This window comes from Ciona robusta, chromosome 11 (assembly GCF_009617815.1).
Source record: "Ciona robusta chromosome 11, ASM961781v2".
NCBI lineage: Eukaryota > Metazoa > Chordata > Ascidiacea > Phlebobranchia > Cionidae > Ciona > Ciona robusta.
The window spans coordinates 4344510-4368531 of NC_143245.1; the positions used below are offsets into that span (position 1 = coordinate 4344510).

General features: G+C 34.5%; 4 protein-coding genes across 6 annotated transcripts in view; all 4 read left to right on the forward strand.

The window, feature by feature from the left end:
- Positions 1-17645, forward strand: part of LOC149728211 (transmembrane protein 198-like) — a 41301-nt gene extending 23656 nt beyond the window's left edge. Inside the window, exons 1-9 of one of the 2 annotated variants that reach the window (XM_089888431.1) lie at positions 8573-8593; positions 9316-9450; positions 9850-9972; positions 10675-10782; positions 13264-13462; positions 13887-13975; positions 14446-14502; positions 15307-15569; positions 16567-17645. In XM_089888431.1, the coding sequence (XP_089744557.1) occupies positions 9327-9450; positions 9850-9972; positions 10675-10782; positions 13264-13462; positions 13887-13975; positions 14446-14502; positions 15307-15569; positions 16567-17070 (1467 nt within the window). In that variant the 5' untranslated portion in view covers positions 8573-8593; positions 9316-9326 and the 3' untranslated portion in view covers positions 17071-17645. Of the gene's footprint in view, positions 1-8572; positions 8594-9315; positions 9451-9849; positions 9973-10674; positions 10783-13263; positions 13463-13886; positions 13976-14445; positions 14503-15306; positions 15570-16566 lie in introns of those variants that run through there. The other variant, XM_089888432.1, reaches the window with a different exon arrangement.
- Positions 1-24022, forward strand: part of LOC149728212 (cytoglobin-1-like) — a 51307-nt gene that overhangs the window by 23656 nt on the left and 3629 nt on the right. Inside the window, exons 1-2 of one of the 2 annotated variants that reach the window (XM_089888442.1) lie at positions 20319-20477; positions 21046-21183. The exons of the other annotated variant lie outside the window; for it this stretch is intronic. The gene's annotated coding sequence lies outside the window, so the exon portion shown is untranslated. Of the gene's footprint in view, positions 1-20318; positions 20478-21045; positions 21184-24022 lie in introns of those variants that run through there. 2 annotated transcript variants of the gene reach the window in all.
- On the forward strand, positions 193-4299 carry LOC149728216 (methyltransferase-like protein 27). The gene is made up of 5 exons (XM_089888436.1): positions 193-345; positions 1287-1420; positions 1706-1817; positions 2108-2228; positions 2413-4299. Exons 1-5 carry the CDS (start codon positions 224-226, stop codon positions 2650-2652), a joined length of 729 nt encoding a protein of 242 aa, XP_089744562.1. The 5' UTR covers positions 193-223; the 3' UTR covers positions 2653-4299.
- Positions 4400-7899, forward strand: LOC149728217 (cytochrome P450 2C3-like). Its single transcript, XM_089888430.1, has 9 exons — positions 4400-4732; positions 5452-5597; positions 5880-5982; positions 6043-6152; positions 6349-6470; positions 6825-6946; positions 6998-7142; positions 7199-7362; positions 7430-7899. The coding sequence occupies exons 1-9, from the start codon at positions 4433-4435 to the stop codon at positions 7757-7759; spliced, it is 1542 nt and encodes a 513-aa protein (XP_089744556.1). The 5' UTR covers positions 4400-4432; the 3' UTR covers positions 7760-7899.

Here is a 24022-nt window from a genome sequence, read left to right on the forward strand (position 1 = left end):
AAAATGTAACTAATTATTTATACTAATTTCTATGTGGTTTACGATTGATATATACCGTGCAAATTTTAGCGCTTTATTGTATTTTACTCGTTCTTCTCTTTTAATCTAGTTCGAAAAGATGTAATTCAATGAAGACAATATTATGAATGGTGCTCTATCAGCCTATACTATGCAATAATAATAATATTGTTCATTTAACAGACTTTATTATTAAGTTGCCAGCATGTCTAACAATGTAGAATATAAGATGCCAACTGACCCCACAGAGCTGAAAGCATTTGAAAGAATCGATTCTTACGTCACTCCTAACGACATGAAAGAAACTCAAAGGTTCTATGATGATTGGTGAGTTGAATAAATGAATGTAACTTACTTTATCCTCGGGTGGCCGAAAAACGACAGCCGTTATATCACGGGTGTTCTCTTTCATACAAAAACAGGGTACTAGCTTACGAGTTACCAAGTATGTTACTTTGTGAGTGATTATTTTTTTGTTTTTTTTCTATGCATGGCTGATAATTTGGACAACCCATTAGTGATCACATATGCTTGGAGCATTTGCCGTTATGTTTCTTGCCCAGCAAGGACGCATCGCCTACAATGGAAGCAGCGTCGTGCCTTGAACTCATTACCTCTGGGTTAACCTATGAACTGATATGCCATCTTATTACCACCACAATGATAATGTAGTTCGGGGTCATCGTAACCAAAATATACAGGATATATATAACCAAAAAACGTATATGACAAAAAATCGTATATGACCAAAAATCGTATATGACCAGAAATCGTAATCAAAATGTACATGATCGATGCTGCGACTTTTGTAAGCAGGTGTGTCCGTGGTAAGGACACTTAGCAGTTGTTACTGGCAGTAATATAGGTTGTCCAAAAGATTAGCCATACAGAAAAAACTGAATGCTAGGAAAGAGGACGCCCGTGTCAGGTCATTGCGTTGCCTATCAATAATAAATGCGAGTGTCCTTCAATTGAATATTATGCAGCGGTATTTTTATGATCCTGGTTTAATTGGAACTTGGAATATGAAAGTATGATGTGGTATACTGTGTTCGTAAAGTTCCTTCATATATATATTAACTAAGTTTAAAAAAAATCTATTAGTTATCATGACATATAAAGTAATCACCTTTTATAGATTCTCGTATTTTCGGTGTTAAATTAAAGGTTACATTTATAGCTTTAAATACAACAAATTATAGTTTATTTATGAGTTGTCATTGGTTTATTGACGAAAATAACGAATTTATTCTTAATTAACGCAACAGGGCGGACAAGTACGATGATGATCTTGACGTAGTTGAGTTCAAAGGAATCTCACAAGCAACTTCAACTCTGTTACGATTCATCAGTTCAGAAGAAAGGACAAGAAGTGACTTCAGTATTTTGGATCTAGCATCAGGTAATAGTACTGCGGGGGAAGATGGGACACCTTTAGAACATAATATCTAAATATCCTGATCGTGTTTTAAACAACTACCAACGGTTTATGGGAGCCGTGAGGATACGGTTTTATAATTCTTTGAACGTTCTTTGTTTACTACTAAATGGAACGAAAAATAGAATGAAAAGGTGCCCCATCTTCACCCACCCTACTGTATAATATAAAATGCCGAAGTATGGTATACATTCTGATATATTATACCCATTTCATTGATTTGATCTAGTGTTCATATTTAAATTCAAGGCACTGGTAGATGTGGAAAAGCTTTAAGAGACTCTGGTTTTAAATGTATAATCGACGCACTTGAAGCCAACGAAGCAATGAATCAAAAAGCTTCTAAGAAAGGAATTTACAGGTAAGAACAACAACAGCTTTTGTACGAACAAGCTTATATATGTAAAATAGTAGAATGGGGTAAGGCGGGTTCTGGGTAAGACCTGACGTTTTTAACAATCTCTTTTTATTAGGCAATATATGTGCTTATGGCTCAAATGTAAAACTTTTGTAAACATTAACGACATTGTTGTGCCTCAACTGCCGTGTTGCAAATACATCAATACCATCGTAGCAATCACAACAATACTGCCTTCTGTCACATTGTATATCATCACACTCAATTTAATTCGATTGTGTTTATTACGACAGAAACTTGACTGTTCATGTAGTAACTCCAACCACAAAGCTACCAATTGAGGATGAAAGTTATGACGTCATCGTCTGTACTGGTGGTTTCTCGCGAACACATATTCAGTCCGAATGTATAAAGGTAGAACCTAAATGCTAGGAGATTTCCCACTAACGAAATTACAGGGTTTAAACTAAAAATTTAGCAATCAGTGACAGCTCGGTATTTAAATCTTTATATACGGGGCCTCTTTTCTAGAGTTTTTGTCACAATTTTTTTTTATACTTGTTTAGTGTTTTTTTTAAAAAAGTTTTTATGTTGACAGGATGTTGTTCGAGTTTTAAAACCCGGGGGATTGTTTTGGTTTTGCGTGAGAAACACAAAGCAAGCAGAAAATTTCAACAAAGAAGTCGAAGATGTTTTGTCGCAGTTAACCGGTAGTGGAGAAGCAGAAATTATAATACGCCAAGAGTTTGGCTATTATGTATATAAAGCTGAAGTCAAAGATTCTTCCGAAACAGTTTCTATACCTGGATTAGAACGTTGTATTAGAAAACTCAAGTGAAATGCTAACCTTGTTACTGACTTCATAATTGTTATTCTATTTGCAGCTTACCACTCTTATAAGGCACGTAGTAACCATACAGGCATCTTTTTGACAATCAGTTAGTCTTGTTGTTGTTCTTTGTCATGAATGCTTTTAGACATGAATGCTTTCAAAAACTAATTTCGTGAATGCTTTCAAAAACTAATTTCTTTGCCATGAATGCTTTCAAAAACTAATTTCAGCATTTACTTTTTAATCTTTTAAAGTTTAATGAAAACGCTTAACCCCAAAGGTACCTAACCTTAATTAGCCAAAAACTAAACCGATGAAACCGAAAGGTGATTTATCACAATATGGTTTATACATCTAAGCTTAGTTAGAAACACTTCATAGAGTGCAAAAAAGTGCCAGCTTACGAGTTACCAAGTATGTTACTTTGAGGTAAATTCTCACAGGGTTGGAGCAATTGCCGTTAAGTGTCTTATACCAAGGACACATACGCTCACAATAGTAGCAGCGTCGAGTCTTGAAGTCATTACCTCTGAGTTACAAGAAGACGAGCTAACCATTTGTTCTACCGCGCCGGACAATGATGGTTTACTATACTTTCTAATTATGTGGTTTAAAATCTTAAAACTTTTTCTACCATTTATGAATACATATAGTAGGATGGGGGAAGATAGGACACCTTTAACACATAATATCTAAATATCCTGATTGTGTTTTAAACAATTAACAATGGTCTATAGGAGTCGTGAAGATACAGTTTTATAATTCTTTAAAAGTTCTTTGTTTACTACTAAATAGGACGAGAAAATAGAATAAAAAGGTGTCCCATCTTCCCCCGCCCTACTATATTATAATTTGATTTCAATCAAGAGATTAAAAAATAAACGTGAGATTACCAGTTGAGATAAGTGGAAATGATAATAGCAAAGAACAACAACAAGACCAACTGTTTATAGACAAGAGAGCCAAGCTCTAATGAGTAAACACGTATAAAACAAAATAGCATAATATAATTTAACCTTTTTAATACAACGGTCGACGTATCTTGATCAAAAACAAACCAGTAGTAACCAACAAAGCGGTTTTCGGTCGCCATTGATAATTGTGGACTAGCAGGTAAAATGCTGTTACATGAATTATTTCATGAAGGCCCGTGATGTACGAGGATTAAATGATTATTTAAGAATATGTGTAAATATGCTTATTGTAGTAACAGTTGTCGTTAAGTTTTAAAAATATCCAAGTTTTTAAACTTGTAGAGACGGAATGTTGACCCCAACAATTACCGTTTTGACTAGCTTTCTAGCGCCACCGGTTCTTAAATATTGCCTTTCTTCTGTTTGTTTAAATTTGCGACCGCAGTGTCTCTAACCTGCGGTACCAGTTGCGCCTGTTCCTTGGCCGTAAGTAAAACCTGGTTGTCGGCAGTTACTACAGAGATTTGCGCTAATTACTACAGTAGGGAGATGTTCACGTACGGAAATATTACTTTTACTACTTCTAATCGAGCAAGTCATCCTGATGACATTTCGAACTATATGTCTAACGTTTCAAAGCTGACCGCGGTAAAACTTAAATAGAAACAGTTGATCGTGCAAAGGCAATAGCTTTATATAAATCTTATTAACAAAAACAGTTGAATCTGGAAACACCGGATTGAACTCAGCCTGGTCAGACCGAACAGCAGGTTCTGGAGTTCCGTTGAAGTATTAAATTACCAGTGCTGTACGTCTGGAATTCGTTTTTGAAAGTGCGAAATCACTTAAACTTGTGTTGTCTTCCAGACAATATGTTTGAAAGTTTTGGTTATTATTTTGGTGAATCGTTGACTTCGAATCATGTTATTTCCGGTTTAATCGGGGTTTTCACCATTGTTATGTGCGTGTATTATTACTGGTGGAAGTTTCCCCACCCACGGTACCCACCTGGGGTTAGAGGGGTTCCAATTTTTGGTGCTATCCCATTTTTTGGAAGGTACGTTCAAGAAACTTTGGCAAAGTGGTCACGTAGCAAGTATGGTCCAGTCATGTCTGCACGATTTGGACAAGATGACGCTGTTGTGTTGAACGATTTTGAATCAATACACGAGGTAATCGACCTAATGATTAACAACTTTTATAACTTTATTATTGACTGGTCTTGTATAGACCATGGTGTACTAGGATTTTCACTCAACAATTTTGGGAATCTGAATGTCGCTTTTTCAAAAATAGAGTGTTTTAAACGAAAAAAAACTTTGTAGATTTCATTTAGGCTTGATTATCTGTACAGCAATTATTAAAATTGAAGTTAGTTCTTCTTTAAGATAATACACAAATAATTATATATTGAACGCCGAAACTTGTTTCTCGCGCAATATATGCTAATATGCTAATATGCTTACTAGCTTGAACTTGCCAAACGATTTAATATAAACGCCCCCGGCTTTATTAATGCAAGGCGTTAACATAAAAAAGTTTTTTAACAACCAATACTAAATGGAAATTTTGAGATTGATAATACTGTTGGGCAACATGGAATACGCTTGCAGGTATCATTCCGATCATGTGTTTAACAATTAACAACGCCGCTGTTTCAGAGCTGCGAGGATGCGGTTGTATAATTTTGTAAACAGGTTTTGCTTTAATTCAAAAGGGAAAAGAAAATAGTGACACGTACCATCTAACACCAGCCTATAGTATGCTTGTGCAAACATGTCCTTTCAATACTCAGCATTATACAAGATGGTGTTTGCTTTACATACCACAAGTTCATATTTCTACACAGTCCACTGATAGGAAGGTATCTGAACTTCGTTAATCTTTCCAGGCTTTGGTGAAAAACATTCAACATTTCAATTCACGACCAAGTTTTTACATCGTAGAGCAATTTACGCATGGTTATGGTTTTGGGTTTGCTGACGGCCACAACAAATACCTGGATGTTAGAAACTTTAGTTTGTCCGCTTTACGAGGGTAAGTAACATAGTAAAACTTAATGAAATTCAGCGGTGTATAATGTAGCTCAATATTTAACGAAGTTTTTTTAAAGCATATATTGGTACCAAGCCAGGCGCGACTAATGTTGTTGGCAGTTTTATTTGTGCGCAACACCTGCCCCCACAAAGCAAGAATGTTTAGGTCATACATTTCCGACGCTTAGGCACAGTTGTTTGTGCGCGATCCTAGCCCAGATCTTACTGGTTGTCTGAATTGTCGGCCATACATTTAAAAGATTAAGTATTCATGTACTTGTAGACTTGGAATTGGACGGCGAACGATGGAGACTCGAGTATCGGAGGTGGCTCAGGATCTCGTTAAAATTTTAGAAGATTTGGATCAAAAACCGACCGATCTAAAGGTTTGTTTTGCCTGCATCGGTTGCTGCATACTGATCTGGTTGTATAATGTTATGTTATAGATGATGCTGGGGGGAACCGTAGCAAACGTTCTCTGCAGCGTAGTTTTTGGAAAGACTTACGATCTAAGTGACCCTGAGTATCAATATGCAGTACAATGCAGTTTCGACTGGTAAGTTCTAGTTTGCAAATACCGTGACTGAACAGATATACCCTATCAATCAAAGTTCGAATACCGAAAACATTGCGGTTCACGCACCCGCATTATCGCGATGGGAGATCTTTTTTCAGCGAATTTCGATCATGAGTGATCTTCTAACATAGGTATTGTTTTTCTGCTTTCTTTGACTGTTTCCAATATCTTTTAGCTTTGGAGACCCAGAGAATTCAGAATATTTAAACTTCATGTTCTTCTACCCGAAGCTCAGATACATACAACCTTTTAAAAGAGCCCTGAAGAAGTTTATTGATGTTCATCTTGGATTGATAGGTTAAATAATATGCTATGTTTGAGTGGTGGAATATAGGCGCATGTCCACTCTAGCAGGGTAACACTGTGCAAATAGTTTGCTTGCATTCAATATTCAGTGTTGCTCCAATTGTCCGGCCCACTTGTGGTATAACTAATGGGTTTTCCAAACTCTAAGCCATACAAAAAAATAAAGCATAAAAACAAGAATTCAAGTTACACGTGGTAACTCATAAGCAAACACGAGGTAGGTGTCTAGGTGATATTATACCCGTGTTATAAAAACTCTATTGTCAAAGTATATTAGGATAATTTTAGAGCAATGGATCCATTTATTTAGTCGAGTTGTTATAGTAGGTTCCTATTTTATTCTAGCATTCAACCAAAAAGAAATTAATCTTCACAAGGAAAGATTGGATGTGAACGAACCTGGAGATTACATCGATGCTTTCCTTATTGAGATGAAGAAACACTCTCCTGAAAATTCATGGTTCCATGTAAGCTTATTTACCTCCATCAAATGATGTAGTTACAATTTGTTTTGTCAGGAGACACAGCTTCTACATTGTTTAGGTGACATGTTTATTGCTGGAACAGAAACCACTACAAACACAATACTCTGGGCTTTATTGGCGTTAATACACCATCCAGAGATACAAGAAAAGTTATATCAAGAACTACTTGATAACATTGGTAACTCCTACACTTAAACACTAAGTAGATTTCTAAACCTAAAATAAATTTCAAAGGTGAACAAGTTCTTCCAAGTACCGATCACAGAGACAAAATCCCGCTCTTCCGTGCATTTACTCAAGAGGTTTATAGATTCAAAACAATTGTACCCCTTGCCCTCCAACATCGAGCTAATAAAGACGTAGAGATTGGTGGATACGTCATACCTAAAGGAACAAAGGTTACTCTATATATCTATTTAATAAAACTAGTCCAGCTCTTGTTTTAAATACTTCTAATCCTTTCAGGTGTTTCCCAACCTCCATGCGGTTCACCACGATCCAAATATCTGGAAAAATCCGAGCGAGTTCAACATTTATCGTCACATCAGCAAAGACGGGAAATTTATTCCTTCGAAGAGAGTGGTTGCGTTCGGTATGGGAGCTCGGTCGTGCCTTGGGGAAAAGTTGGCGATCACAGAAGTCTTCCTCTTCCTTGCTAACATTATCAAAAGATTCGAAATCCTCCCTGATCCCGAGAGCAAAGAGCTTCCTATTCTCAAAGATGGAGTCAACAGTCTTCTATATGTTCCATACCGGTTTAAAGTTGTTGTAAAGCCGAGGATCATCAACGAATAACGGATTGACGTTATCGAACTCATCTGTAATCTTGTAAATGCTTTTCTTCGTGTAACTGTAAAAACATATTACTCTGGTCGGCGACATGCTATAATCCTATAACCATGATTCTTGTAAATACAACGAAACCCAATAATGTACTTATGGCGAATCGATTTGTTTTGTTGAATTCTATTATTGAAGTGTTCTGACACCATCGCAAATCCGCGTCGAATACAAAAATTACATAATCGAATGAAAAGGTACATTCTAACTTATAGCGAGGCTATTATGGAAACACTGACCTGCATTTTCTCCATCCCAACTGTGCTATCATGGACACAAACTGATGTTCAATTTACTTTTAAGGTACTCTAAATAACTATTTTCTAGTATATATATATTTCTAATAAACCGTTTGTTTAAAGTTTTTAATTAAAATTACTAAATAATTAAATTTTCCAAACGAGTGGTAAACTGTAAGCGTTAACCTACCACATAACTAAACTGGCCTAATAAACTTGAGTAGTTGGTGTAGTTTTTGAAAAAAATAGCTAAAACCTCCTAAAACCACTGTGCGCCTATCTTTTACAATGGAGACCAAGCGAAATGGGGACGGAGTTGGCGGTCACGTGAATAGAAAAAAGAATACATCACGATTTTGGGCAGTTGCGCGTTCTACTCTTTTTTATTTCTGTGATATATATACATGATATCCATGCTGGCAACATCGTGACGTCATTTTACAAGACGGTAATTTTTCTGACAGAATTCAGTTTTCTTAGTTTGATAAGAAATGAAAAATTTAAAACTGATAGCAGAAGGGTGCAGGTGGTACAACTTGTCTTATCGCCCGTAAGAAATGTTTCTTCCCGTGTAACTGATTCGTGACGACGTTATAAATATACCATAGTATAATATAAATGTATATGTATCAAAAATCTTAACTTTAAGCGTTAAGTAACACGATAATTAAAGTGTTAACAAATATAAGTCAAATTAATACAACATGTGATTTGACTGTAAAGACTGGCCCTTGTAATCCCGTTAAGTATTTAAACCAGCTAAAGTAATATAGTAATCTTATTGTCGTAACACATTGAGTTATTGAATTAGACTGTTTTAGTTATGCTTATCAGCTTATCCTATCAAAGTTAACGTAGTAAATGTATAATGTATTCAATCTATAAATTCTTACATTTATTTCACATTGGATGTGAGAGTAGGCTATGATTATCGTTTATGTCTGGGAGGCATTTTACTTTTTGTTTAAACTAACATGTGGAAAAGGTTTATGCTGTTTGTTGATTGAATTAATTGAGTGAATTTTTGAACTCTGTTACTTAGCCTTAAAAAGGATTTCGGTGCTAGTGAGGAATCCTCCCCCCCTTGCCTATAGAAAAAACGAGAGACTAAAAAAGGAAAAAAGAAAAGCACCAGGATTTCTTTTCAATTTAATAAATTTCCTTTGTTTTACTTTTTCTTGAAAATGTTAACCAAATTGATGCTATATACTACTTTAAGTTCATGTTTCTACTGTATATTTTCATTTAATATTACCTTGTACATTCTTGCAGTTGTGTTTAGAATGTCAAACTTATGGAACAATACAACACTTGTATGCAATGAATTAGTGACTACTGAATACAATGGAATCATATCAGCAATTTGCGCAGTGTTTTGTCTTTTTGGGTTGGTCTATACATTCTTTGGTAAGATGTGTAAAGCTCCTATAGTTAGTTATGCCTAAATGCTTCTTTATGGCTAACAATAACGCTAACAATTAACAAATTTCATTTTGTTTTACAATGTGACTTTCTATTTAACAATAGGGCGTAAGTTTATAAAGAGTTCTTTGTTCGGCTATATGGTGTAACATAAGCGTTGTCGCCCAGTTTTAAACAATGACAATTTTTAATTTTGATTAAATTTACCATTCCAACCAGAACACTCTGTGGTGAATTGTTATATGTTTAAAATTTGTTAAAAAAGATTTTTCCCGTGATACCACACTGGTTTGGCTTTTGTTGTATGTTTAAAATAGTGCTAAAAAAGTTTTCGGCCATGATACCAAACTCGTTTGGCTTTAAAACTGTTTTTGTCCGTTACAGGATATCGATGTTTTAAAGCCGTGATGTTTCTCAGTGGATTAATATTCGGCGGAACAACAGTTTTCCTCATGTGTCGAGAGGAAAGAATATTTCAGCAACAAGTTTCAATGGAAGTTGGGGCAGGTAGTTGTTCTTGGATTAATCCAATGTAATTTTAAACAAAACATTTAGTAGACCTATTGTATAGTATACTACTATAGGGTTCAGTTATCAAAATAGTATGTTTTAAAGTTAAAAATTAAGTTTTCACCTAACACCTCTGCCTGTTTTAAAATAGGTTCTGGTTTAATTTTAAAAGTCTTATTTGCATATTCTTAAATGAGAAATTAAAAACATTTTTTGTTGTAGTCATTTAGCATGAAAAATGAGAATACAAGCCTAGCTGTAGTAATGCTATTGCGTATTAATAGCTAAAGATTAGGATAGTGTTTGTGTTTAACTTTAGTATGGTATATATGTATGTGCAGTCTTCAATATTTTATATGCTTTAATCTATGTTACAGCGTAAACATAAACTGCTTTACTTTTTAAAATGCCACACCTTTAAACAATAGTTCTAATTGTCAAAACCTTACAGCAGTACTACATAGTATTTCAACATAATAAATAAATAATTAGCCTCGCATACAAAGACGTACAACTCAATAAACTGTCAACGACGTACATTTCTAATTACCAGCTTTTCTGTGTGAAAGAAATGCATTTAATATCTTTATTCTTTAAGATATATTTCAGCGAAAATTTTAAGTTGCTGCAATGTAAATCAATACATCATCTTGTCATTATATTGGCGCAATATGAATAATTCAAGTTCTAATTTTAAAGGTATCGCAGCTGGTATTGGCATTTTGTGTGGGTTTATCACCATGCTAATCAGATACGTTGGCCTCTTTCTTCAAGGATTTTTCTTGGGTACACTCTTAGCTATTGGAGGTAAATTGTGAAACATAATGTAAAAGTTTTTTTTACACAATTTTAAAATTTTAAGTTGCATTTTAATGTTTGTTGCATTTTACTGTGATTTAATTTTTACTGTGATGTAATTCTTAAGTTTTTCAACATGAATTGGATTTTTTTAAATTTTGTTTTGGACACTTATTATATATAAACACAAGGAAAAAATGTTAGAAAAAAAAACACAAGGAAAAAAAGACAAGGAAAAAATGTTTTTTTTTAATGTTATATTAAAATCAAATTCCCTGTAAAATAAGACAGTTATACTACCTTTTCAACATTTTAAATACCTTAGCTTTATTGAATGCAAGAAATTTTTCCTGTAAATTTTTAAATTTTAATGCATGTTTCACCTACACTACAGTCATAGTCCATACTAATGATAGGTAGGCGTAGGCTGTTCTTAGTTCTCACGTGATTGTTATGAAACAACATGCATAATGCATGTGAAACACGAAACTTGCATTGTAAAGCTGTTGGTGGGAAAGTTTGTTGCATCACAAGTCGCATTGTTTTACTTCCTGGTTTATTGCCAGGCAAAAATATTTAAGTCGTAACTTCTGGTTGCATAAGATTTTATTTTATACAATTTGTAGAAGACACAAATGTTTTAGAAGATACTTTTGTTAATTATGTATATATATATATATATATAATATGTATATATGTAATGAGGTGTAAAATTTTTACAAGCTGCCAAAAGATTTACTTATCCTCACTTACCCCAAACAATTCTGTATTGCCCAAGAACTTAACCATTACAATTTTATTTTGTCTTTTTTTGCGGCTGTAATTAAATAAATACAAATGTTTTAACTTTGGAAGAAAGTTGACAGTTGGTTTTCATTTATTTAACTGCAGACGTAACCGTAATCAGATGAACATCCTTAACTGAGTATTTCGTTATATGTTAACCACGTGTACTTATGACACCCGATTTCCTTTTGTCAGTTAATTTATCATTTTATGATGTCATACACATCATTCATGTGCAACAATCATAAAACCTTTTGATTTTGACTTAACTTGTAGTATAATTTGCAAGTTTCATTTAAATCTATTATTTCATTGACCATTCTTATAACTGACAACTAACCACAAATAATAAATAAATATGGCAAGAATTTTTAGTTCAGACCAAACCTTACACCCTGGTTTTATAATGGATTAAAGTAGTCAGTCAAAATTTGTAAGCAGATTTTAGGATATATATATATATATATATTTTACAGAAATAAACTATCTTTTATGCAATATTGTCTATTTTCTAACCTTTTTGTATTGTATGAAGTATAGACCTATCTATCTATATATATATTTTTTCTAATTGACAAAACACAATGGTTATTTATATATAGAATATTTTTAAAAAAATTTAAAATTAACACTTATAGTAACAACCGTAACATTATTGTTATAATGTGCTATTTCTTAATCTGAAAAACCACTCCGTTTGCGCTTACAATGTTTTGTGTAAGGATTAAGGAGATTTATAACGAAACATATGTCCATGGTTACAAACAACCACATTCCCATATTAAAGTGTGAAGTGCATTAATAATAATATTGATGTATGAATTTTTCTCGTATTGTAGATTTTTTAGTCTTCAAAGTCTTTTACCAAAATTACTTGTAATAACTGTATATAATAGCTTTTATTTTTCTCAAAGATTACGGTAGCGAATATTTCAAAATGTATTAAGCGTAAAGACAGAATATGGCGACAAAACAACACTTGTTAAAATTCTTTACAATTAAAAACATATTTAAATTTAATTGAAAGAAAATATGTGTTGTGGCTACACCTTCGTCACCTTGTACATCTCTTTATTTAGGAAATATTTGTTTGTTATAATATAAATAATAAATATATATATAAGGGCCTGTATTAAATTTTCATTTTTTTACTAGTTTAAATATGCGTTCCATTTATAGCAAGTTTCAATCTTTTTATTTTATTTCAAACAATTTCAATCTTTGAGTCAATCCTCTAAACCTAATTCTCCTCACTGTTACGGTTGTGTCATTATGCACACTTTTGTTTCCAGAAGTTTAACTTGATAATAATTTAACATAAATGGCTCGTTTGTCTGCTAGGTTTAGAGACCACGTTCATTTTCTTCCAATTGAATGTAAATATGTTTTGAACTGTAAGCCTGTTTTAACAACTGTTGTTTTGTTGCTATACCCTGTCTTTGTGTTTAAAATATTTCTAAATCTTTGCAACCGCAATCAAAGAGACAAATAAAGTTATAAATTTTAACTAAGTAGGGTGAGGGAAGACGGGCCACCTTTGGCACATAATATCCAAATATCCTGATTGTGTTTTAAACCATTTACAACGGTCTATGTGGGTCATGAGGATACCGTTTTATAATTCTTTTCTTTAAATCCCCACCCTACTATATATGTAGTTATAACTAGTCTAGTTAGTAGTTTTTATCATCCTATTCTTTGCAGCCATCCTTGCATTACAATCTTTCTACAATCCCTCAACTGCGTGGATTCCGGTGGGAATTCTTTTTGGCACTGGTGTCTTATTTGCGCTGTTGACCCTGAAATTTCAAAAGGGTTGTATTATATTAAGCACTGCTGTTCTTGGGAGTGCTCTCATTACTGTTTGCATTGATTACTTCATTGAACAATTTATTTTATTGCGGTGAGTCAGTTTTTTTCGATAGTTTATGGTATGAAAGTTTTAAATGTATTATATATGAATTCTATTATTTATTCTATATTGTTTTAGTCTTATAACGAGGCACATTGTAGAGTCTATTGTTTATGCTACAGTTTGCTGATTACCCAAGATTTATTGCTGAAGATGTAAAATTGATGAGTCCATATGATTTTAATATAAAAATAGCTTAAATTTTGTACAAACTACATTACTTTTTTTATTAAAAAACAAAGTAACATATTGGTAATAAAAAGCAGTTATGCTAGGAGTTGTCCAACTTACAGCTTCTATTTTGTATCTATTTACAAAAATAGAAGTTTTTATAGGTTTTTGGTTTTAAATAAATCATTTGCACACAAATAAATCATTGTTAAATAAATTATTTTTTTGATGTTTTTAACCCCAGATTCATATGGGAAGCACTAATGGCAGCAGGAAGTATACAAGTTTGCTGGTATACCTGGCTTATCTTGGCTGTGTGGCCTTCATTATCTTGTAAGCAAACATGTTGTGGTGGTTGGTGTCTAAAGTGTTATCAATGTATTCGTATCAAGATAAAAATGTTTTAACTGTTACATATAGTAGGGTGGGGAAAGATGGGACGCCTTATCGTTCTATTTTCTCGTCTTATTTGTCAATAAATGAAGAACATTTATAGACTTATAAAAACTCATCCTCACAACTTCCATAGTATGTCATTATTTGTTTAATGAAACACGATCAGAAGATTAAGACATTATGTGCTTTAGGTGTCCCATCTTACCCCACACTACTATAACATTTTTTTGAGTATTCTAAATGGATTTTATTAGCTTTAAAAAGCGGTTTGGTGGCTAGAAAATAAAAAAGTTAACTGTATAATTATTTTCAACCTAGGTTTTTTTTAATTAAATACTTAAAATTTTTTGCCTAATACGCAATTAATTTTTTTCTATGTTTTAAAAAGTAAACATTTTTTCCATCAGTTGCAGGTGCCTTGCTACAATGGAGAGTAACAGGAAAAGGATATGATCACACTGATGGTGGGCACTGTTTTATAGTTTGTATAAGTGAACTACATCTGTTATTTAAGTTAAGGGCCATAACATAACAAATAAATATCCCTAGCTTCTAATTGCTTTTCCCAGTTGTTAACACTAAATTTAAAAGTGTTGTAAAAAATGTAATGTTAAGTTTATAATCCAAAGCAGTATTTTCTAAATCAAATTTCCCAACAAAAGTTTGCAGGGGGTAATACTAACTGTTTGATTGTCATAATACCAAAATTATTACTTTAATGATTGTGGCTTTTGACAGCATATTTCAAATTATTACATTTAAAACATATAGTAAGGGTAAGGGTGAAGATGGGACAACTTTTCATTTTATTTTCCTGTCCAATTTCATTTGAAACAAAAAACATTTAAAGAATTATTAAACTGTATCCTCACGACTTCCAAAGAACACAATCGGTATATTCGGTTATTATTTCCCGAAGATGTCTCATATTCTCCCACAGTACTGTACTTCTCATTTTCTACCTCACAATTGTTATATAGTGATAGACGATAGTACTGATATCGTAAATTCGTTACATATATTCCCAATTCAATCAATAGTCTTCACTAACATAAAAACTTCATTAACTTAGCAATGTGCAATGGAGGTCACGATTTGCATTTTTGGTCTTTACTGGGATTTTTTCCCAACCACCTTATATTACTATCCGGATATTTGTAACATGTACAAACTCAACTCTGTATAATGAACATTACAAGCATATGACATACACCCATACAAATATTCATTCTGTCCATGTTTTGATAAATCATTCTGTCCATGTATAGTTATCATCATGAATCGACGACGCAAACAAGTTCGTACTCACCTTGTACGTGAACGACCTGCGTCAACCCGAAGAACTTCTGAACCTCGTGCTGCTCGTGCAACTCGACAGTCTCGTGCACCTCGAGAGTCTCATGCTCCTACACAGCGTTCGACAAGGGACCAACGCACATCCCGTCAACCTGAGCCCCGACACCCCCCTATAAGTCACATTGAAGATGAAATTGTGGAAGAAATTCCCCCACCAAGTGGAGATATGCCACCGGTAAGTTATTATTTTCTATTTTTTACATAATGACATATACAACATTTAGGGATGCACATTACAGAATAATTAGGTATTCTAGGATATCCTAGAATACTTTATTTCGAATCTAGAATTCCGAATCTAGAATTTCGAATCTTTTTATATTTATAGGAAAAAATAATTTTACCCACATAAGTCAGTTTATTGACTCTTTCGTACCCGCCTTGTTGGAACGTGAGCTGTAAAATGATCAAAAATTGTACTATTGGGTAGTTTTTGCGTCATGAAACGTATAGCAGGTTATGAAAAGACGTTACGAAACGTTTACTCTTGAAAGTCCCACAAACACAAAAATATTTTTTTTCAAAATTAATAAGTTTCAAAAATTGTTAATATAGTATATGAGATGACGTGTAATTACGTCATTAAACAGAATACCGAATCCCGTAATTAGATTCGAATACAAAAGGATTCGAATCTCACGGATTCGAAATTCTGTAATGTGCATCCCTAACAACATTGTAGTTGTTTGTTTTACACTATGTGTGATTTTTATGCTTAAGCCAGTGGTTTCCAAACTTTTTTTGTTTCAGGTATCTTATAGTAGGTTAGGATTAACCACTTTTCTCTAAGCATACTACCTTAAATAATTTAAACAAATTGTTAAAGTTTATAAAATCCCTTTAAACCTATGTGTTTATGTTAATAAAGTATAAATATTAAAATCTTGGTTATTGGCAGTTTGGTATTGAATCTGCCACCTCGCACACAAGTAAAGGTGGCTGTACACAGTATCCAGAATTCGTCCGTTTTGTCTGTTACTTACTGTTTCACAATCACTGGCTAAAGCAATTAATATTAACCCTTTTATCTGTGGCTTTGTGTAATACCTTTTCAATTGTTAAACTTTTTATATTAACTGTCGTGGCAAAACTTTCTCCTGGTAGGCTTTTATCATACCTTTATTAGGACTTTAAACAATGTTATAGGTTTATAAAATGTTGTTTTTTTTCAGAGTTATTTTGAATGTGTTGAGCTTGGGGTTGGAGAACCAGTGTCATCTCAACATCAAGTTGTACGGACAGAACATGGGTCCTATGTTACCCGGGACCAAAATAGGGGTAGGGGAAACATTAGGGGGGAGCTTATACAGGGGGTTCAAACTGGGGCAGGATACTCTGTAGCGCCGGCGAGTGGCGGGTACGTTGAAAACGCACAGTCACGTCATAATCAAAGACAATCAGGTCGTAGATCCGATCCTGATCACCAAAGAATCGAACAGTTTTCATCTAACGCTAATTCTAGTAGTCAGCCACAAGCTGAAGCACAGCGTTCGCGTCACCGCGGTCGCAAACGCGGCAGTGACATGCAGTCATTAATAGATCAACCGCGCTCGAATCGTGACGCTGTAGCCGAGCACGCTAGGCGAGTGATGGAAGCACAGAGCAGACGTACGCGTCAAACTGCTGGAGACGTCGCTGGAACCCAACCTGGATCTTCAGCGCCCCCTAGGGGATAACACAAAGTGTTGACGCTTATACACACCACCCGTTTCCAAATATTCGGTTGACATGAGAAAACAAATTATTATCCGGTATACAATATTCCAAAATTCTTAACATAACTTGCACATCATATTTCTAGTTTTTTGGTCAAAACTCCTACCAACACAAAAAAAATTATCAAAAACTTTTTAAATAATTTTGCCGTTAACCAAAAAAAGTTACGAATCCTTTACGTTTAACGTTAATTTATAGCCGATTTCAATAGTTTTAGTACAGTTAAGGCTTAATCGTGTGAATATTATTTTGCTGGTCAAATTGTGTATAGTTTAACTGCCAATTTTAAATTTGCAATTTTTAACGTTTCACCAGCCAATAGTATTTCAGTATTTCCAAAGACAGTGCCATTCCATTTGTTTGTGACTCAACATAAGAAATTTATTTTTCGTTTTTCATTATTTTCTATCTTTTTCTTTCCGTGTACAAAGCGATAGCAGTTGTACTACCTGCAGCCGCATGAATGTATTATTGAGCTTATTTCCAATTGCTACTTTTTAAGAATTTTATCAAACATAGCTTATTACGCTTTTCATGATCTCGTTTTGTGATGTATGCCAAGAAATTTACGAAAGTGAACGAATGTTAAACGAACTGATGCTAGATTTTTAACGAAGGGATAATGACTGCGCCGGCCATCACCTGACAGTCTGATACGTTAAACGGCGGTTACCTTCACACAATGCTTGCATGAACCGAGTAGTTACATATGGAATCAACGTATATGTTTAATTCAAATGGAGTTTTTGGCGTAAAATGAGAATATTGCGTAACGACGTTTTACAACGAACGTGTCAAAAGTCGTGAGTCACACGTAGCACTACTGTCTGTTTTAAACCTCTTCCAAACAAAACGAAGATGACCCTACTTCTAGTTTTCCGTGGACACCAAACGTTTAAAATCGTGATTTGCCAGTTTACAATCTTTGGTTTAAATCAGCGCCGTGGTTAGATTGTTCGAATCGTAGGGTTGATTTGGGAAACATTCGTATTGAAATGCAGTAATAGATTAGTTATACTGGTTATTGCGGCAAAACAATATGATAGGGCGGAGTAAGCCGGAGCTCTCCAGCACATACTGGCCAATATATCCAAACTTAAAATATATGACGGTCGTTAGGTGGTATCGCGAATTGTAATATAATAGGGTGGAAAGGTGGAAAACCTTTTTATTTTATTTATCGTTCTATATTTTTTGGAAACAAAGAACATTCGAAGATTTAAAACCGTATCCTCACGACTCGTAAACCGTTGTTAATTTTTTAAAACAAGATCAGAATATTTGGATATTACGAGCTAAGGTGTTTACTATTTAACAACAGTAATCGACTTTGCCGCGCAAGTTTGTTGGACCGTGGACATACCCCCGAATAATACTGTACATTTGAAACGAGTACCTGTAGATAGAGTTTTTTAAAAGTCTCATCTTACTCCGAGTGCCGTATTAGTTTTGCTGTACAGAGTACACCTTAGTACCCTAGGTTTACCATTAGTTGGGCTTTATTGCTGCAGTTTGAGGGTAGCGCTTGGTCTGTCGGCGCACTAATGGGTTGTCCAAATTATCAGCCATACATATATATAAGAAAAATAAAACAATCCCTACAAAAATAATCACCCACAAAGTAACATATATATAGTAGGGTGGGAGAAGATGGGACACCTTTAGCACATAATATTAATTATTCTGATGGTGTTTTTAACAATTACTAGCGGTCAATGGGAGTCATAGTTTTATAATTTCTTGAATGTTCATTGTTTACTACTAAACGAGGCGAGAAAATAGAGTTAAAAGGTGTCCCGTCTTCCCCCACCCTACTGTACATGGTAACTCGCAAGCTGGCACGAGGAGTGTCAACACCCGTGGCATAGCGAATGTCGTTTTCCAGCCACGCGAGGGTAAAGTAAATTACAATGATTCATTTGATCTAATAATCTGTAAATATTAAGGGAAAATCATTAATATGATTGCTGCCATAAGATTGTTAGATTCGATCCAGATTGAATATCACGGTACACTGGCCAAGATGTTGAACACTCTAACCGTCTGGTATTAAAACGACAGCGGAAACGCGAGAATAAATAAGTTTCATTTAAAGGTGGCTGTACATAGTATCTGGAATTCGTCCGTTTTGTCTGTTTTGTCCAGATTTCGCTGCCGCATGCGGAACTCGGTAATGGGTTTGCATATGACTTCGCAAGCGAATTCGCACGTCGGATACTGTGTACAGCCACCTTCATCGTTTTTAATTTAATCGTAACGTAATGTAAAATAGAACTGTGGTAAACCTCCAAACCACTTCTTGGTAAACAGTTTAAGAACCCTTGGTTTACCTGCAACAAAATATAATTAATCCGATTTTCATCCAATTTACGACGTAACGAAATACAGAACGCCCGTAACCCGATTTTTGGCCGAAATTAGCTGATAAATCATAAATTATTCATCGAATGTGGTTAAACCAAATACGGTAGTTAAATTCGTATTCAATTTTATGTTTACATTTGTTCATCGCAAGGGTTTGTTTTTAAATTGTTTTGTTTCTACAGCAGACAAAGAGTTAACGAAACTTTGTGTGCGTCATGTCATATAATCTAGCACGCTATGCGACGGTACGTGACCGCAGACATGTGTCTGTTAGATGTTCCAAATTTTTGCGCGTAATTATCTCTTCCAAATATGTACAAACGTACTCTAAATATTTTCAATACTTAAAAAGTGTACTATATCAAAAAAGTGCATTTTACTTTTGTTCCTTGAACTTATACTGTATGTTTTGACAACTTTTAAATCTGATTTTTTAAACGTTTATATATAGTGGGTTGGGGAAGATGGGACACCTTTAGTACATAATATCTAAATATCCTTATCGTGTTTTAAACAATTAACAACAGTCTATGGTAGTCATGAGGATACGGCTTTATAATTATTTGAATGTTCTTTGTTTACTGATAAATAGGACGAGAAAATACAGGTGAAAGGTGTCCCATCTTCCCCCACCCTACTGTAACTTTTATATGTAACTTGTAAATTAAAGCACATTTTTTACAATACCAGCTGTTAACTTAGCATCAGTAGACATAAAACTTTGTTCTTATACAAAAAACTGCCCAACCATGAAAACCGTGGGCTGGGCTCTTCAAAGTAGGCGTATGTCAAGTAAGAGTGTTTGTTTGTGGTTAAGAGGGTCGTTAGCCATCGTGAGACGATAATTGAAGCGTACGTGACCAAAGCATGATTTCACTTTTTCGACCTATATATAAGGGTCCACAAACCACAAAATGAAATTATAGTCAGATTAATCTGCAAAGTATTTCGAATCGCTGACATTTCGACTTGACGCAAAGATTTTTCAATATGGTGGTTGAAAGTGAGTATAAGTTTTTCTGTACATTTTTTAAGATTTAAAGGCGAGGGTTTTCTATATTTTTTTTAACACGAAGCTTTAATTTTTCGATGAAATTTTTTAACCACAAACTGTATTGTTTATCAGGTTTATTGAAATATATAGTGGGGTATAGGAGAAGATGGGACACCTTTAGCACATAATATTGAAGTATCCTGATTGTGTTGTAAACAATTAAAAACGGTCCATGTGAGTCGTAAGGATATAGTTTTCTTTGAAAGTTCTTTGTTTACTACCAAATGGGACGAGAAAATAGAAAAAAAGTTGTTCCATGTTCCCCCACCCTACTATTTGTTAAGGCTTATTCTTACAGGTCGAAATAATTTAATTTAAAAAATCAGGTTACATACGTTCATATTTAAGCGGAATAATGTACAACAGTTTTCCATGGTTATGTTGCATTCGATGCACCATAGGGTGAATTAATTCCGCCGCTTTCAATTTCATTGATCCTGATATAATGTTGGCAAAGTTGGTGCTGTGTGCGCAGCATGCGATGATCAATCAACTTTTCTATCGCCTCTGTTCACAGACGGATTACGTTGCATCGCTGAGAGCTTGCGGAGAATTCGTTTGCACAGTCGCAAAGCGAGCAATTACCCTTGTAAAATACTGAAAGCTGCATTGGCAAAAGAGATATGATTGCTCGAAACTTGGTTAATGGATTGAGGTAATACATGTGTATTTACTATTTATTTTTTAAGTCAAGTTCAAAATTATTTATTCTTTATGCTTCGTAACTTTTATTGGCAATGGAAAAATTAATACTCGGTTAGTATATTACGATAAGTTGTATGTATTAACACTTTGTTTTTATCGAATTTGAAACCATTTATTCCGTAAGCTCCGTAACTTGAAGTAGTGACGACATCTGTGCTATGAATTTTCAGACCTCTGATTTAGTCACGTCTTTTCTGCAGTAATGACAGCTTTGACACTTTTAGTTTGCCGTTGTTCCCGCCAACCAGATACTTAACAACGTTGGTTGTAACACTAACGATTAAATACCCTGCCTAGTTGTTTGTGGTTAAGTCGAACGTATGTACATGGTCGCACATTCAAATTTATAAGTATGTCTTGCTACAATACGTCACGCTTTACGCTATTTTGAGTGAATATACTTTATCTTAATATTATAGCTTGTTTTATTGTTTGTGTACACTGCCAATAACATGCACCTCGTACCACCTAAATGACCACCCAGTAGGAATTTAGCACTAGAAAATATACAAATAAAACACTTTTAGACCAACAAAAATATAGAATAATAATGTTACTGAAATTCAAACTCAAGTTTAATAAAATGTTATTTTTAGTTCAAATATCTCCATAATTTTCGTTAATTGGCAAAATGCGCTTGGTTATTTTCTTTCTTCGTTCGTTTATTTGTGTTACCGAGAGAAAGCGTATCGTTAACACTTCGTTATGACGTCACAGGTGTCCATTCTCGGGTACAAACATTTCAAGTATTCGCCAAAGAGAACAAAAGCGAGATAATTTTCTTTGTCCTGTAACTACAATAGGCACCGGAAAGCTATAGCTTGACCAATTTTCTCCATAGTCTAATGAGAAACAAATTATATAGTAGGGTGGGGGAAGATGGGACACCTTTCACACATAATAACCAAATATCCTAATCGTGTTTTAAACAATTAACAACGATCTGTGGGAGCCGTGAAGATAAAGTTTTATAAAAAGTCGTTGAATGTTTGTTTACTACCAAATTGGAGGAGAAAATAGATTGAAAAGGTATCCCATCTTCCCCCACCCTACTATAAAGTTGATGAGCAATAATTGAGTATATTATGGTCTATGCAAACCCAAAGGTTCATTACTGCTGTTTTTTGCGCACTTATCGTTATTTGGTACAACAACCACACAAATACTAGATAATCAAGGCTAGTAGCCAAACTTTACGAAGTGTAAGTCACGTATCGCGCAATAACGCCATGAACGTTTTAATATCATGTCCCGAAATCGTTGTGACATGAAGCACGAAAATAATTGAACTTTAAAAGTTTAAAGAATAACTACCTACTATTACGTCATCGGTTCTTTTTACGTCACGACACGCAAAAACTAGAGTTACTCGGGATTTCGTCATCCTCAGGTCGAATTCCTTAACGCGGCCTTTCTGCCATGTCATCACTACGTCATTAGTCTTTATGACGTCATAATAAGCGCTCGACTTTCTCCGAAAGAGCGCGACGTACCCTGGAAGCACCCATTATACGCAATTGCGAAATACTTCGTCTTTATAAGAGCTACATATGCGATGGTCAACAGTAAAGCAGCCACTGAAGTGTGTTAAACTGGGCTGACTGATGCGATGCTTTTGTTATCATTACTTGTAAATGTATGACTTGTGTCGTGGAAATAATGTTAGGTTAAGCCTTGTGTCAGAATTTCGCAAGAGTTCACTTTGTATTTAAAAATGTGAAGAATACTTTGAAGCAATTGTTAATGCAAATAGTCTAAGCACATACAATCTTTACTAAGAGGTAGTTTTGCATTTTATTTTGCATTTTTGCGGTTTAACTGCATTTCTGTTTGGAATGTGAGTTTTTATTTTTTTATGGTTTCGGAAATGCTTTCGCTAATCTAAAGCTTGGGCTCAATAACTATTTGCATTGGCAATCTATATGGAGGTTAGAATTTCAGATTGTTTGGTGTTTCGATTAAACAAATAAAAAACGAAGCAGTTGTGTAAATGGACAACGAGTTTGTTTGTCGAGGCCTATACGAGTTTCATTTTAAATAGCTTTGTAAACAACCATGTACCGATTACTATGAAATGTATATACGCCTGCTTCGTTTGTAGTGGCCAGAGCCACACTCTGTATTTGATATATCAGCAAGAAAAACGTGGGCTAATAACGTCGATAAGCAAAGCTAAATATAGGCCTCAACGTGTGTGTTTGTTTGCCTTTACATAGAAGCGTACAGCAGCAACGTCCTTCCACATAATGCATTGACATTGAAGTACAGTTTATAGCGGTTATAAACATATTATATAGCTTATGAGGATACTTTATACTTAATCAACCAAGTTATTAGAAGAATTACTTTCTCCACACACTAGGTGCAGTAAAGCAGTTGATTGATTTCGTCAGCGTTTTTTTTTGCTTTAAAACTGCCTTTCGGACTTGGCTTGGTGCATCAGACAAGCGTGTTGGGTGTGAGTAAGTAGTAGAGATAACTTACTAGATTCGAATGACGCATGAAGGCTGTTGGTGAAAGCTGGTAAAATAATAATAAAAATCTCTTTAATTTTATTGGAATTTCGTAAAAAAAAAACAGACAGAAGTGCGTTTTGTACAGAATTATATGTGTTAGGCAACGAAGCGTCTTAGAGACATTCTTTTGTTCCGCACACTAAAAAAAACACTTGCCCAGTGACGTGTGGAATTAGGCTAAACTGCAATCGATATAAAACAAACATACGACTTACATAAGGTACACACAAGACTTTTAAGCATTGCAGACAGTATCCAGCCACCGTGAGAAAG